This window comes from Cheilinus undulatus, linkage group 22, assembly GCF_018320785.1.
Source record: "Cheilinus undulatus linkage group 22, ASM1832078v1, whole genome shotgun sequence".
NCBI lineage: Eukaryota > Metazoa > Chordata > Actinopteri > Labriformes > Labridae > Cheilinus > Cheilinus undulatus.
Window position 1 is genome coordinate 36,553,283 of NC_054886.1, and position 14,104 is coordinate 36,567,386.

At 45.4% G+C, this 14,104-nt stretch overlaps 2 protein-coding genes across 2 annotated transcripts; one reads left to right on the forward strand and one right to left on the reverse strand.

Moving 5' to 3' along the window:
• Positions 1–1,583: 1,583 nt before the first annotated feature.
• Positions 1,584–6,088, reverse strand: LOC121504261 (ERC protein 2-like). The gene has a single exon (XM_041778960.1). The coding sequence runs from the start codon at positions 4,153–4,155 to the stop codon at positions 2,338–2,340; it is 1,818 nt and encodes a 605-aa protein (XP_041634894.1). The 5' UTR covers positions 4,156–6,088; the 3' UTR covers positions 1,584–2,337.
• Positions 6,089–6,465: 377 nt separating this feature from the next.
• LOC121504381 (motile sperm domain-containing protein 3-like) lies at positions 6,466–8,324 on the forward strand (the record flags this gene model as incomplete). The annotated part of the gene is made up of 4 exons (XM_041779090.1): positions 6,466–6,569; positions 6,764–7,020; positions 7,127–7,282; positions 8,046–8,324. Coding segments are annotated over 4 exons (546 nt in total), but the record flags the coding sequence as incomplete, so codon positions are not given.
• Positions 8,325–14,104: the final 5,780 nt, after the last annotated feature.

The following is a 14,104-nucleotide window of genomic DNA, read 5'->3' on the forward strand; positions in this document are numbered from 1 at the left end:
TTTAGGCATTAAAATCCGACTGGTTAGGTTTAGGCATTAAAACCCGACTGGTTAGATTTAGGGCCAGCCTGTCGGCAAGCGGATAGAGCTGAAATTTTGTCTTGGGTAATATATGTCACGCCCCAGCATAGAGGTTTCGCCCCAGCGTAGAGGTTTCGCCCTAGCGAAGAGGTTTTGCCCCAGCGTAGAGGTTTCGCCCTAGCGAAGAGGTTTCGCCCCAGTGAAATGGTTTCGCCCCAGCGTAGAGGTTTAACCCCAGCGAAGAGGTTTCGCCCTAGCGAAGAGGTTTCGCCCCAGCGTAGAGGTTTCACCCCAGCGTAGAGGTTTCACCCCAGCGAAGAGGTTTCGCCCTAGCGAAGAGGTTTCGCCTCAGCGTAGAGGTTTCGCCCCAGCGTAGAGGTTTCGCCCCAGCGAAGAGGTTTCGCCCCAGCGTAGAGGTTTCACCCCAGCGAAGAGGTTTCGCCCCAGCGTAGAGGTTTCGCCCCAGCGTAGAGGTTTCGCCCCAGCGAAGAGGTTTCGCCCCAGCGTAGAGGTTTCGCCCCAGCGAAGAGGTTTCGCCCCAGCGTAGAGGTTTCGCCCCAGCGTAGAGGTTTCGCCCCAGCGAAGAGGTTTCGCCCCAGCGTAGAGGTTTCGCCCCAGCGTAGAGGTTTCGCCCCAGCGTAGAGGTTTCGCCCCAGCGAAGAGGTTTCGCCCCAGCGTAGAGGTTTCGCCCCAGCGTAGAGGTTTCGCCCTAGCGAAGAGGTTTCGCCCCAGCATAGAGGTTTCGCCCCAGCGTAGAGGTTTCGCCCTAGCGAAGAGGTTTCGCCCCAGCGTAGAGGTTTCGCCCCAGCGTAGAGGTTTCGCCCCAGCGTAGAGGTTTCCCCCTAGCGTAGAGGTTTCGCCCCAGTGTAGAGGTTTTGCCCCAGCGTAGAGGTTTCGCCCTAGCGTAGAGGTTTCGCCCCAGTGTAGAGGTTTTGCCCCAGCGTAGAGGTTTTGCCCCAGCGTAGAGGTTTTGCCCCAGCGTAGAGGTTTCGCCCCAGCGTAGAGGTTTCGCCCCAGCGTAGAGGTTTCGCCCCAGCGTAGAGGTTTCCCCCTAGCGTAGAGGTTTCGCCCCAGTGTAGAGGTTTTGCCCCAGCGTAGAGGTTTCGCCCTAGCGTAGAGGTTTCCCCCTAGCGTAGAGGTTTCGCCCCAGCGTAGAGGTTTCGCCCTAGCGTAGAGGTTTCGCCCCAGTGTAGAGGTTTTGCCCCAGCGTAGAGGTTTCGCCCCAGCGTAGAGGTTTCGCCCCAGCGTAGAGGTTTCGCCCTAGCGTAGAGGTTTCGCCCCAGTGTAGAGGTTTCGCCCCAGCGTAGAGGTTTCGCCCCAGCGTAGAGGTTTCGCCCTAGCGTAGAGGTTTCGCCCCAGTGTAGAGGTTTTGCCCCAGCGTAGAGGTTTCGCCCCAGCGTAGAGGTTTCGCCCCAGCGTAGAGGTTTCGCCCTAGCGTAGAGGTTTCGCCCCAGTGTAGAGGTTTTGCCCCAGCGTAGAGGTTTCGCCCTAGCGTAGAGGTTTCGCCCCAGTGTAGAGGTTTCGCCCTAGCGTAGAGGTTTCGCCCCAGCGTAGAGGTTTCGCCCTAGCGTAGAGGTTTCGCCCCAGTGTAGAGGTTTCCCCCCCTGCATAGAGGTTTCGCCCTAGCGAAGAGGTCTCCAACCGAACGCCCCAGCGTAGAGATTTGCCTGAGGGCTGCAGCCAGATGCCTCTCAATTTGGCATGTAGCACATTGTTTTCAATCAACACAATTGTGACCAGTGGAAATGTTCAGTGGCTAGTAACTTTTCCAAAACAAGAAGCCACGGTGGCCAGTGAGCAAAAAAGTTAATGTCAAGCCCTGCTAATATTGTATTGGTTACAACATAGAATCATTTATTGCTTGTTTTTGTTGGAAAATACATAAGATGAGGAACTTAAGAAATAATCGCACATCAAATCACAACTGGGAAAAAATATTGTGATTGTATTATTTTCCAAATCGTTCAGCCCTAGTCTGCACGCATACACTAACTACATAAACCCTGTTTCTCCTCAAAGGTCTCCAGCAGCATCATTTTGTTTTTTACCACCATTTTGATGTGTTGTTTTGGACAGATTTAACCACAGTGGACAAATACTAGTCTAGTTTTAGTCATTTTGATGAAAACCAAACTTAGGTTTTGTCAGTTTTACCAACAGACTTTTGAATATTAAGAACTAATGTACAGAAAAACTGAATAGATGAATTATAGTTTTTTTTCTGTTATTTTATGTGCTGAACAAGAGCGCTAGCAGACAACCCAGCGCAAACACAAGAGTCCTGACAAACAGAAACAAGCTTGTTGCCTCTGTCTATCAGGCCTGTGTTTCTCCTGAGGTACTCTGCTGCTCCTGTGGCAGTCGTTCTGATCTAGGGAGTGTGTCTGGGGCGCAGGCTCTGTCCATATTGGCAGACTGGTTAACCATGGTCTCCAGCTTAAATTGACGCCTGCTTTTAGGTGTACAGGCCTTTTTGAAATGTCTCCATGAAGAGATCTCCCCCCCCACTATTTCCCTGACCCCTTCCAGAGATCCCCTAAGGTTATTTGCCCTGGATAGTTCCTCCTCATATACTTCATGGAGCCTCTCAATTTCACCCTGCAGAGTGGAGATGTGGTCTTCGTTGGCCTCTATCCTGGACTCAAGCTGAGAGTTTTCAGTCGCCTTGTTGTCAAGTTCTGCTTGTAAACTCTCCACCTGATGTCTGTGGAACGCCGCCTTTCTGCACGCGTCATTTTCCAGATCTCTTATCCTCGTCTGCAGGGAGGATTGTTCCTGGATCATGTCTTCAACCTGCTTTCTGTTGGCATCTTCTGTCTCTGAAAGCTTAAGTCTAACAAACTCCAACTCTTGGTTGGAGCTGTCAGCCTTACACTTCCAGTGAAGACTTTGATTCTGGGACACCTCCAACTCCGTCTGCAGCGTAAAAATAGAGCCCTCATGGGCCTGGAGCTGTGACGTGAGCTCGAGGATTGCGGTTTCCTTTTCATCAAGATTAGTCTGTAAACTTTTGAGCTGCTGTTTGTGGAAGATGTCCATGTTTGTTGCCTCATCTTGCAGGTCTTTGACGGCCAGCTGCAGGGAGGATTGTTCCTGGATCATGTCTTCAACCTGCTTACTGTTGGCATCTTCTGTCTCTGAAAGCTGATGTCTGACAAACCTCAACTCTTGGTTGAAGCTGTCAGCCTTACACTTCCAGTGAAGACTTTGATTCTGGGACACCTCCAACTCCGTCTGCAGCGTAAACATGGAATCCTCATGAGCCTGGAGCTTTGACGTGAGCTCGAGGATTGCGGTTTCCTTTTCATTAAGATTGGTCTGTAAACTTTTGAGCTGCTGTTTGTAGAAGATGTCCCTGCGTGTGGCCTCTTCTTTTAGGTCGTTGACAGCCTGCTGCAGGGAGGAATTCTCCACTGTCAGCTTTTCAATTAAAATCATGTTTTTGTAATTTTTCTCCAATTGTTCAGATCTGACTTCCTCAGATCTACTCTTAAATTTGTCTGCCATCGCCACACTTGCATTTCTGGACACCTCCAACTCCGTCTGCAGCGTAAAAATGGAATCCTCATGAGCCTGGAGCTTTGACGTGAGCTCGAGGCTTTCGGTTTCCTTTTCTTGAAGCTTTTTCTGTAAGCTTCTCAGCTGCTGTTTGTAGAAGATGTCCCTGCGTGTGGCCTCTTCTTTTAGGTCATCGACGGCCTGCTGCAGGGAGGATTTCTCCTCTGTCAGCTTCTCAATCAAAATCATATTTTTGCTGATTGTCTCCAATTGTTGAGATCTGACTTCCTCAGATCTTCTCTGAAAGTTGTCAGCCAACGACAGATTTGCATTTTTTGACAGGTCCAACTCTGATTGCAGAATAAAAATGGTGTCCTCATGAGCCTGGAGCTTTGACGTGAGCCCAAGGATTTTGGTTTCCTTTTCAATGAGTCTTGTCTGCAAGCTTTCCAGCTGGTTGTTGGTGGCCTGGACCTTGGCCAGGGACTCTTGGTCTTTGTAGAACAGGTTCATCTGAAGCTCAGAAATAATTCCAATGAGCTCCTCTTTTGTTTTGGTGTTAAAGTTGGATTCATCTCCCACCACTGCCTCAACATCTGGAAATTGTTTCATCTCTGATGTTGTTTCAATCCGCATCTCCAGGAAGTTGTATTTGCTTCCGCAAAAAAATCCAGTTTTGTGCTTAATCCCTGTTTCTTTAAACTTAGAATGTTTGGTTTCAGGGTCTACTTAAGACCTCTTGTCCTTTGATCTATGACACTGTCCTTTGATCTATGAATGTCCTTTGATCTATGAATGTCCTTTGATCTATGAATGTCCTTTGATCTATGACACTGTCCTTTGATCTATGAATGCCCTTTGATCTATGACACTGCCTTTGATCTATGACACTGCCTTTGATCTATGACTGTCCCTTGATCTATGACACTGCGTTTGATCTATGACACTGCCTTTGATCTTTGACTGTCCTTTGATCTATGACACTGTCCTTTGATCTATGAATGTCCTTTGATCTAAAGCCCCACCTCCTCAATTCTATCCTTTGAGTTTAAGTCCCCCCCCATTCTGTCCTTTGATCTGAAATCCCACCCCCATTCTGTCCTTTGATCTGAAATCCCACCCCCATTCTGTCCTTTGATCTAAAGTCCCACCCCCTCCATTCTGTCCTTTGATCTAAAGTCCCGCCCTCTCCATTTTGTGCTGATGACATCACACACAAAGAAATGGCTCATAAGATTTACGTGATTAAATCCTCGTAACAGTTTGCACACACTATAACTAAGTAAATTTTACTGTGCTGTTATCATGAACAACTTACTTATGAGAATCAAGTCAAATATACTTACTGACAAGCTTAAAGTTACAGAATAAATTAAGTAAATTTTACAAAACCAAATTTAACTTCTCCTTTTATCTACTTGATCTAATAAAGTAAAGTCAATTTAACTTTTTTAAACAAGAGAACATTAGTTTGACCAAAATACTAAGTAAATATGATGTATCTTCTATATTTACCATGATGAAATTATTTAGTATTTTTAAATGATTCTTTCTCTGTCTGACATTATTAATTACTTAGTTATATGAGGTAAAAGAATCCTGCACAATCATGCATGTTTCTAATAGGGCTGTTCCAATACCGATACCAGTCTCAGAAATACATCCGATACTGCTTAAAATGCAGGTTTTGGTATCTGAGAGTACACGAGTTTATACACCGATCCAATACTGTTAGGTTTAACTTTATACTTCGCTTCTTTTAGCCATGCTAACTGTTAGCGCTATAAACCGGAAGTCGCTTCTTCTTTGCTGCCACTGTACAAATGGACTTCCGTTGTTAGCGCAGCAGCAGCGAAGGACAACAAAGGGACCCTCTGCAGCTGTCACACAGTTTCTCTCTGAATGTGTTGGTTTAAACACCTTTCAGACTGACGCTGTCGTACAAGACAAGAAGTGACACAGTTTATAAAAAGTTAAATAACTTTTGAACCATAAATCGTTGCATCTCAATAACCACATACTGATCCGTGATCACATGCTGATCAATAACCATATACTGATTAATAGCCACAGACTGATCAATAATCACGTACTGATCAATAACCACCTAGTGATCAATAATCACATAGTGATCAATAACCATATACTGATTAATAGCCACAGACTGATCAATAATCACGTACTGATCAATAACCACCTAGTGATCAATAATCACATAGTGATCAATAACCATATACTGATTAATAGCCACATACTGATCAATAATCACGTACTGATCAATAACCACATAGTGATCAATAACCACATACTGATCAATAACCACATGCTGATCAATAATCACATACTGTCAATGTTATAAAGTATATTTTTAATCTATTGTTTAAAATGCCCAGTTTAGTCTCTGTAACTCCATATATGGCCCTTCCTCCGGCCCCTACTTCCTGTTTGATTCTCCTCTCTGCTATCTGTACCACCCCCTGCTGGCTGTGAAGGAGATAACGCTCTCTCGCTCTCTCTCTCTCTCTCTGTCTCTCTCTCTCTCTGTCTCTCTCTCTCTCTCTCTCTCTCTCTCTGTCTCTCTCTCTCTCTGTCTGTCTCTCTCTCTCTCTCTGTCTCTCTCTCTCTCTCTCTGTCTCTCTCTCTCTCTTTGTCTCTCTCTCTCTTTGTCTCTCTCTCTCTCTGTCTCTCTCTCTCTCTCTCTGTCTCTCTCTCTCTGTCTCTCTCTCTCTCTTTGTCTCTCTCTCTCTCTCTTTGTCTCTCTGTCTCTCTCTCTCTCTCTCTCTCTCTCTCCCTCTCTGTCTCTCGCTCTCTCTGTCTCTCTCTCTCTCTTTGTCTCTCTCTCTCTCTTTGTCTCTTTCTCTCTCTCTCTCTCTCTCTCCCTCTCTGTCTCTCGCTCTCTCTGTCTCTCTCTCTCTCTTTGTCTCTCTCTCTCTCTTTGTCTCTTTCTCTCTCTCTCTCTCGTTCTCTCTCTCAGTGTATTGCACAGCGTCGTCTCTGTACCGGGTGGTGGAGTCAGAGGGCAGCGTCAGAGCTAAATCCTGTGTTGACCTGTGAGTACACAGACAAATACTCTATCAGTACTAATATGACTACAATAAAACTGTTTCAACTGCATTTCAAGGATTTTCTGAAATCTCATTGGACGATTGAAACGGCGATGTTTACGCCTGAAACCAGAGCAGGCCGTCACAGTTTAACTCTAGCTCAAAAATCCCTCCTATGACATCGCTTCCTCTCCTGGCAGGGTGGTGCGCCACCTGGATGTGTCCCCCCGTCACTGGGGCCGCAGGGACCGCTTCCGTCTGGAGGTGAAGGGAGGAGGCCAGGTGGGAACACGGGAGATCTGGGCGGAGCTTAGAGGAGGAGGAGAGGAGGAGGGAGGAGGAGGAGGGGAGGAAAGAAGGAGAGGAGGCAGCCAACAGAGGACGCTGCCCCCTCAGATTCCTCTCTCTCCTCTGCTGGTGCCAACAAACGCACAGCTACAGCTGCCTACCTGCACAGGTAAGAGGGAGAGGGGCGGAGTTAAAGAGAAGTACAAGAGGAACAGAAAGTACCTCTTTGACCTTTGTCTGACCTTTGCCCCCTTTCTGACCCTGTCCGTGTGCAGCAGTGCGTAGTGCTTCTCAGTGGGTGGTCTGTGTGACGGTGGCAGTCCTGTGTGTCGCTGTGTTGATGCTCCCCCTGCAGACTGAGAGCAGTCCTGTGGTTCCACGCTGCCTCCATGTGTCCACCAATCAGAAGCTGGTCTGTGCCTACACACTAGGTAAGGATACAAGGAGTCAGAGAAGGATACAAGGAGGAAGAGAAGCATACAAAGAGGTAGAGAAGAATACAAGGAGGTAGAGAAGGATACAAGTAGGTAGAAGAGGATACAAGGAGGTGGAGAAGGATACAAGGAGATTGTGCAGGATACTAGAAGGTAGAGAAGGATACCAGGAGGAAGAGAAACATACAAAGAGGTAGAGCAGAATACAAGGAACTACAGAAGGATACAAGGAGGTAGAGAAGAATACAAGGAACTACACAAGGATACAAGGAGGTAGAGAAGAATACAAGGAACTACCGAAGGCTATAAGGAGGTAGAGAAGAATACAAGGAACTACAGAAGGATACTAGGAGGTAGAGAAGAATACAAGGAACTACAGAGGGATACTAGGAGGAAAGAGAAGGATAAAATGTGGTAGGGAAAGAATGAAAGAGGTAGAGAAAGATATGAAGTGGTAGAGAAGGATACAAGTAGGTAGAGAAGGATACAAGTAGGTAGAGAAGGATAAAAGGTGGTAGAGAAGGATAAAAGGTGGTAGAGAAGGATACAAGGAGGCAGAGAAGAATATAAAGTGGTACAGCAGGATACAAGGAGGTACAGAAGGACACAATGAGGTAGAGAAGGTGTTAGAGAAGGATACAAGTAGGTAGAGAAGGATACAAGGAGGAGATAGAGACAGAAACAGAGAACAGGGTTGTAGGGGACAGGAATGAGTTCAGTATAGGCCTTACCTCTTTCTCTCTCTCTCTCTCTCTCCCAGGCCTCCTGACCATGGTGTTTCTACGGTAACCAGTGTTTGACAGCTGACGCCACGTTGATGTTTGACCTCTACCCCTCCTGGATCAGATGGTCGTCATGAACTCCACACTCATGAATGTAGTTTAACAGGAGATCAACCTTTATTTAAACTGGACAAAGACACGGTGGACACTCAGAGCCAGAGAACGTCACATGACCGACCTCTGACCGTGTCTGTTTCTGTTTCCATCGTTTATTTTCTGTTCTAGTTTTACTCTGAATAAAGGAGGAATGAGCATTCCGTGTTTGCAGCCTGAGTTTGTGAAGGAGCCTCTGTCAGGTTTAGGTGTCAATAAAAGGACAAAAACATGGACAACACTCTTACAGTCCCCACCTACAGGCGGCCTACAGGTGGCCTACAGATGGCCTACAGGCGGCCTACAGGTGGTCTACAGACGGCCTACAGGTGGCCTAGAGGCGGCCTACAGGTGGTCTACAGGCGGCCTACAGGTGGCCTACAGATGGCCTACAGGCGGCCTACAGGTGGTCTACAGACGGCCTACAGGCGGCCTACAGGTGGTCTACAGACGGCCTACAGGTGGCCTAGAGGCGGCCTACAGACGGCCTACAGACGGCCTACAGGCGGCCTACAGGCGGCCTACAGACGGCCTACAGGTGGCCTACAGACGGCCTACAGACGGCCTACAGACGGCCTACAGACGGCCTACAGGTGGCCTACAGACGGCCTACAGACGGCCTACAGACGGCCTACAGACGGCCGACAGGTGGCCTACAGGTGGCCTACAGGTGGCCTACAGACGGCCTACAGGCGGCCTACAGGTGGCCTACAGGTGGCCTACAGACGGCCTACAGGTGGCCTACAGACGGCCTACAGGTGGCCTACAGGTGGCCTACAGACGGCCTACAGACGGCCTACAGGTGGCCTACAGACGTCCTACAGACGGCCTACAGGTGGCCTACAGACGGTCTACAGACGTCCTACAGACGGCCTACAGGCGGCCTACAGACGGCCTACAGGCGGCCTACAGGCGGCCTACAGACGGCCTACAGATGGCCTACAGACATCCTACAGGTAGCCAACAGACGGCATACAGACGGCCTACAGATGGCCTACAGGCGGCCTACAGACGGCCTACAGGCATCCTACAGGTGGCCTACAGACGTGTCTGTACTAGGCTCCATGCACCGACAGAATCAGAGCAGTCTATGAGGATTAAAACAGACACAGGTGTTTACAGTTGATGTTTGAATAACTTTATTAGCATTCTACAGTTGTGTCGTTTACATCAGAGGAGCAGAAAGGGTTAAACAGTGAAGGAAGCTCAGTGGAACCAGGCGACCAATCAGACTGCACCTTTAAGATCGCATGCTGAGTCGATGTAGATTTAGTAAATTATAATCTAATGAGAGAAAAGGCATGAGTGTGAGGTATTACAGTCTTAAACTAACAGATTTAAAGTTGTGATTTATAACATTAAAAAGAGGACAAACAGGCAAGAATTTAAACGGAAATGTTAACATTTCTTAAATGAAGAAGGTTTATTCTGTCTGTAATCTAAATTAACACAGCCTGGGTTTCTCTAACCATTAGGGATCTGATAGAACGTGTTCAGACTGTTAGAGTACATGAGGTGGTAACCAATTAGAATGCAACAAATATCCTCTGACCAATCAGACAGCTGAATTATTAACGATCTAGTTAAGCCTAATATAGGCTATTATCCTTCAAAATAAAAGTCTAACCATCAACTAAAATGATAAGTCCGGTAATCTGGTAATTAGACAACATTATTCTCATTAATTAACAACTCAAATCTTTAAATGTTCTACTTCTGTGTGGTTCTGGGCTCTAATTAAAGCTAGGTATAATTTTATTTAACGTAAGTTAACAAGGTTAGGGGGTCCTAGTCTGACAGGGCAAAGGACATTGGCCTGGTGGTAGTTCTAGTTCTAACAGTCCTGTGGTGGTAGTTCTAGTTCTAATGGACCTCTGGTGGTAGTTCTAGTTCTAATGATACTCTGGTGGTAGTTCTAGTTCTAACAGTCCTGTGGTGGTAGTTCTAGTTCTAATGATACTCTGGTGGTAGTTCTAGTTCTAACAGTCCTGTGGTGGTAGTTCTAGTTCTAATGATACTCTGGTGGTAGTTCTAGTTCTAACAGTCCTGTGGTGGTAGTTCTAGTTCTAATGATACTCTGGTGGTAGTTCTAGTTCTAACAGTCCTGTGGTGGTAGTTCTAGTTCTAATGATACTCTGGTGGTAGTTCTAGTTCTAACAGTCCTGTGGTGGTAGTTCTAGTTCTAATGATACTCTGGTGGTAGTTCTAGTTCTAACAGTCCTGTGGTGGTAGTTCTAGTTCTAATGGACCTCTGGTGGTAGTTCTAGTTCTAATGATACTCTGGTGGTAGTTCTAGTTTTGACAGTCCTCTGGTGGTAGTTCTAGTTTTAACAGTCCTCTGGTGGTAGTTTTAGTTTGACAGTCCTCTGGTGGTAGTTCTAGTTTTAACAGTCCTCTGGTGGTAGTTCTAGTTTTAACAGTCCTCTGGTGGTGGTTTTAGTTTTAACAGTCCTCTGGTGGTAGTTTTAGTTTTAACAGTCCTCTGGTGGTAGTTCTAGTTCTAATGGACCTCTGGTGGTAGTTCTAGTTCTAATGGTTCTGGTGGTAGTTTTAGTTTTAACAGTCCTCTGGTGGTAGTTCTAGCTCTAAAAGTCTTCTGGTGGTAGTTTTAGCTCTAAAAGTCTTCTGGTGGTTGTTCTAGTTTTAACAGTCCTCTGGTGGAAGTTCTAGCTCTAAAAGTCTTCTGGTGGTTGTTCTAGTTTTAACAGTCCTCTGGTGGTAGTTCTAGCTCTAAAAGTCTTCTGGTGGTTGTTCTAGTTTTAACAGTCCTCTGGTGGTAGTTCTAGCTCTAAAAGTCTTCTGGTGGTAGTTTTAGCTCTAAAAGTCTTCTGGTGGTAGTTCTAGCTCTAAAAGTCTTCTGGTGGTTGTTCTAGTTTTAACAGTCCTCTGGTGGTAGTTCTAGCTCTAAAAGTCTTCTGGTGGTTGTTCTAGTTTTAACAGTCCTCAGGTGGTAGTTCTAGCTCTAAAAGTCTTCTGGTGGTTGTTCTAGTTTTAACAGTCCTCTGGTGGTAGTTCTATCTCCAAAAGTCTTCTGGTGGTTGTTCTAGTTTTAACAGTCCTCTGGTGGTAGTTCTAGCTCTAAAAGTCTTCTGGTGGTTGTTCTAGTTTTAACAGTCCTCTGGTGGTAGTTCTAGCTCTAAAAGTCTTCTGGTGGTAGTTTTAGTTTTAACAGTCCTCTGGTGGTAGTTCTAGCTCTAAAAGTCTTCTGGTGGTAGTTCTAGTTCTAATGATACTCTGGTGGTAGTTCTAGTTCTAACAGTCCTGTGGTGGTAGTTCTAGTTCTAATGGACCTCTGGTGGTAGTTCTAGTTCTAATGATACTCTGGTGGTAGTTCTAGTTTTGACAGTCCTCTGGTGGTAGTTCTAGTTTTAACAGTCCTCTGGTGGTAGTTTTAGTTTGACAGTCCTCTGGTGGTAGTTCTAGTTTTAACAGTCCTCTGGTGGTAGTTCTAGTTTTAACAGTCCTCTGGTGGTGGTTTTAGTTTTAACAGTCCTCTGGTGGTAGTTTTAGTTTTAACAGTCCTCTGGTGGTAGTTCTAGTTCTAATGGACCTCTGGTGGTAGTTCTAGTTCTAATGGTTCTGGTGGTAGTTTTAGTTTTAACAGTCCTCTGGTGGTAGTTCTAGCTCTAAAAGTCTTCTGGTGGTAGTTTTAGCTCTAAAAGTCTTCTGGTGGTTGTTCTAGTTTTAACAGTCCTCTGGTGGAAGTTCTAGCTCTAAAAGTCTTCTGGTGGTTGTTCTAGTTTTAACAGTCCTCTGGTGGTAGTTCTAGCTCTAAAAGTCTTCTGGTGGTTGTTCTAGTTTTAACAGTCCTCTGGTGGTAGTTCTAGCTCTAAAAGTCTTCTGGTGGTAGTTTTAGCTCTAAAAGTCTTCTGGTGGTAGTTCTAGTTTTAACAGTCCTCTGGTGGTAGTTCTAGCTCTAAAAGTCTTCTGGTGGTTGTTCTAGTTTTAACAGTCCTCAGGTGGTAGTTCTAGCTCTAAAAGTCTTCTGGTGGTTGTTCTAGTTTTAACAGTCCTCTGGTGGTAGTTCTATCTCCAAAAGTCTTCTGGTGGTTGTTCTAGTTTTAACAGTCCTCTGGTGGTAGTTCTAGCTCTAAAAGTCTTCTGGTGGTTGTTCTAGTTTTAACAGTCCTCTGGTGGTAGTTCTAGCTCTAAAAGTCTTCTGGTGGTAGTTTTAGTTTTAACAGTCCTCTGGTGGTAGTTCTAGCTCTAAAAGTCTTCTGGTGGTAGTTTTAGTTTTAACAGTCCTCTGGTGGTAGTTCTAGTTTTAACAGTCCTCTGGTGGTAGTTCTAGCTCTAAAAGTCTTCTGGTGGTAGTTTTAGCTCTAAAAGTCTTCTGGTGGTAGTTTTAGCTCTAAAAGTCTTCTGGTGGTAGTTCTAGCTCTAAAAGTCTTCTGGTGGTTGTTCTAGTTTTAACAGTCCTCAGGTGGTAGTTCTAGCTCTAAAAGTCTTCTGGTGGTAGTTTTAGTTTTAACAGTCCTCTGGTGGTAGTTCTAGTTTTAACAGTCCTCTGGTGGTAGTTCTACCTCTAAAAGTCTTCTGGTGGTTGTTCTAGTTTTAACAGTCCTCTGGTGGTAGTTCTAGCTCTAAAAGTCTTCTGGTGGTAGTTTTAGCTCTAAAAGTCTTCTGGTGGTAGTTTTAGCTCTAAAAGTCTTCTGGTGGTTGTTCTAGTTTTAACAGTCCTCTGGTGGTAGTTTTAGCTCTAAAAGTCTTCTGGTGGTTGTTCTAGTTTTAACAGTCCTCTGGTGGTAGTTCTAGCTCTAAAAGTCTTCTGGTGGTTGTTCTAGTTTTAACAGTCCTCTGGTGGTAGTTTTAGCTCTAAAAGTCTTCTGGTGGTAGTTCTAGCTCTAAAAGTCTTCTGGTGGTTGTTCTAGTTTTAACAGTCCGTTGGTGGTAGTTCTAGCTCTAAAAGTCTTCTGGTGGTAGTTTTAGCTCTAAAAGTCTTCTGGTGGTTGTTCTAGTTTTAACAGTCCTCTGGTGGTAGTTCTAGCTCTAAAAGTCTTCTGGTGGTTGTTCTAGTTTTAACAGTCCTCTGGTGGTAGTTCTAGCTCTAAAAGTCTTCTGGTGGTAGTTCTAGTTTTAACAGTCCTCTGGTGGTAGTTCTAGCTCTAAAAGTCTTCTGGTGGTAGTTCTAGCTCTAAAAGTCTTCTGGTGGTTGTTCTAGTTTTAACAGTCCTCTGGTGGTAGTTCTAGCTCTAAAAGTCTTCTGGTGGTAGTTTTAGTTTTAACAGTCCTCTGGTGGTAGTTGTAGCTCTAAAAGTCTTCTGCTGGTAGTTTTAGCTCTAAAAGTCTTCTGGTGGTTGTTCTAGTTTTAACAGTCCTCTGGTGGTAGTTCTAGCTCTAAAAGTCTTCTGCTGGTAGTTTTAGCTCCAAAAGTCTTCTGGTGGTAGTTCTAGCTCTAAAAGTCTTCTGGTGGTTGTTCTAGTTTTAACAGTCCTCAGGTGGTAGTTCTAGCTCTAAAAGTCTTCTGCTGGTAGTTTTAGCTCTAAAAGTCTTCTGGTGGTAGTTTTAGCTCTAAAAGTCTTCTGGTGGTTGTTCTAGTTTTAACAGTCCTCTGGTGGTAGTTCTAGCTCTAAAAGTCTTCTGGTGGTAGTTTTAGTTTTAACAGTCCTCTGGTGGTAGTTCTAGCTCTAAAAGTCTTCTGGTGGTAGTTTTAGCTCTAAAAGTCTTCTGGTGGTAGTTTTAGTTTTAACAGTCCTCTGGTGGTAGTTCTAGCTCTAAAAGTCTTCTGCTGGTAGTTTTAGCTCTAAAAGTCTTCTGGTGGTTGTTCTAGTTTTAACAGTCCTCTGGTGGTAGTTCTAGCTCTAAAAGTCTTCTGCTGGTAGTTTTAGCTCTAAAAGTCTTCTGGTGGTAGTTCTGGCTCTAAAAGTCTTCTGGTGGTAGTTTTAGTTTTAACAGTCCTCTGGTGGTAGTTCTAGCTCTAAAAGTCTTCTGGTGGTAGTTGTAG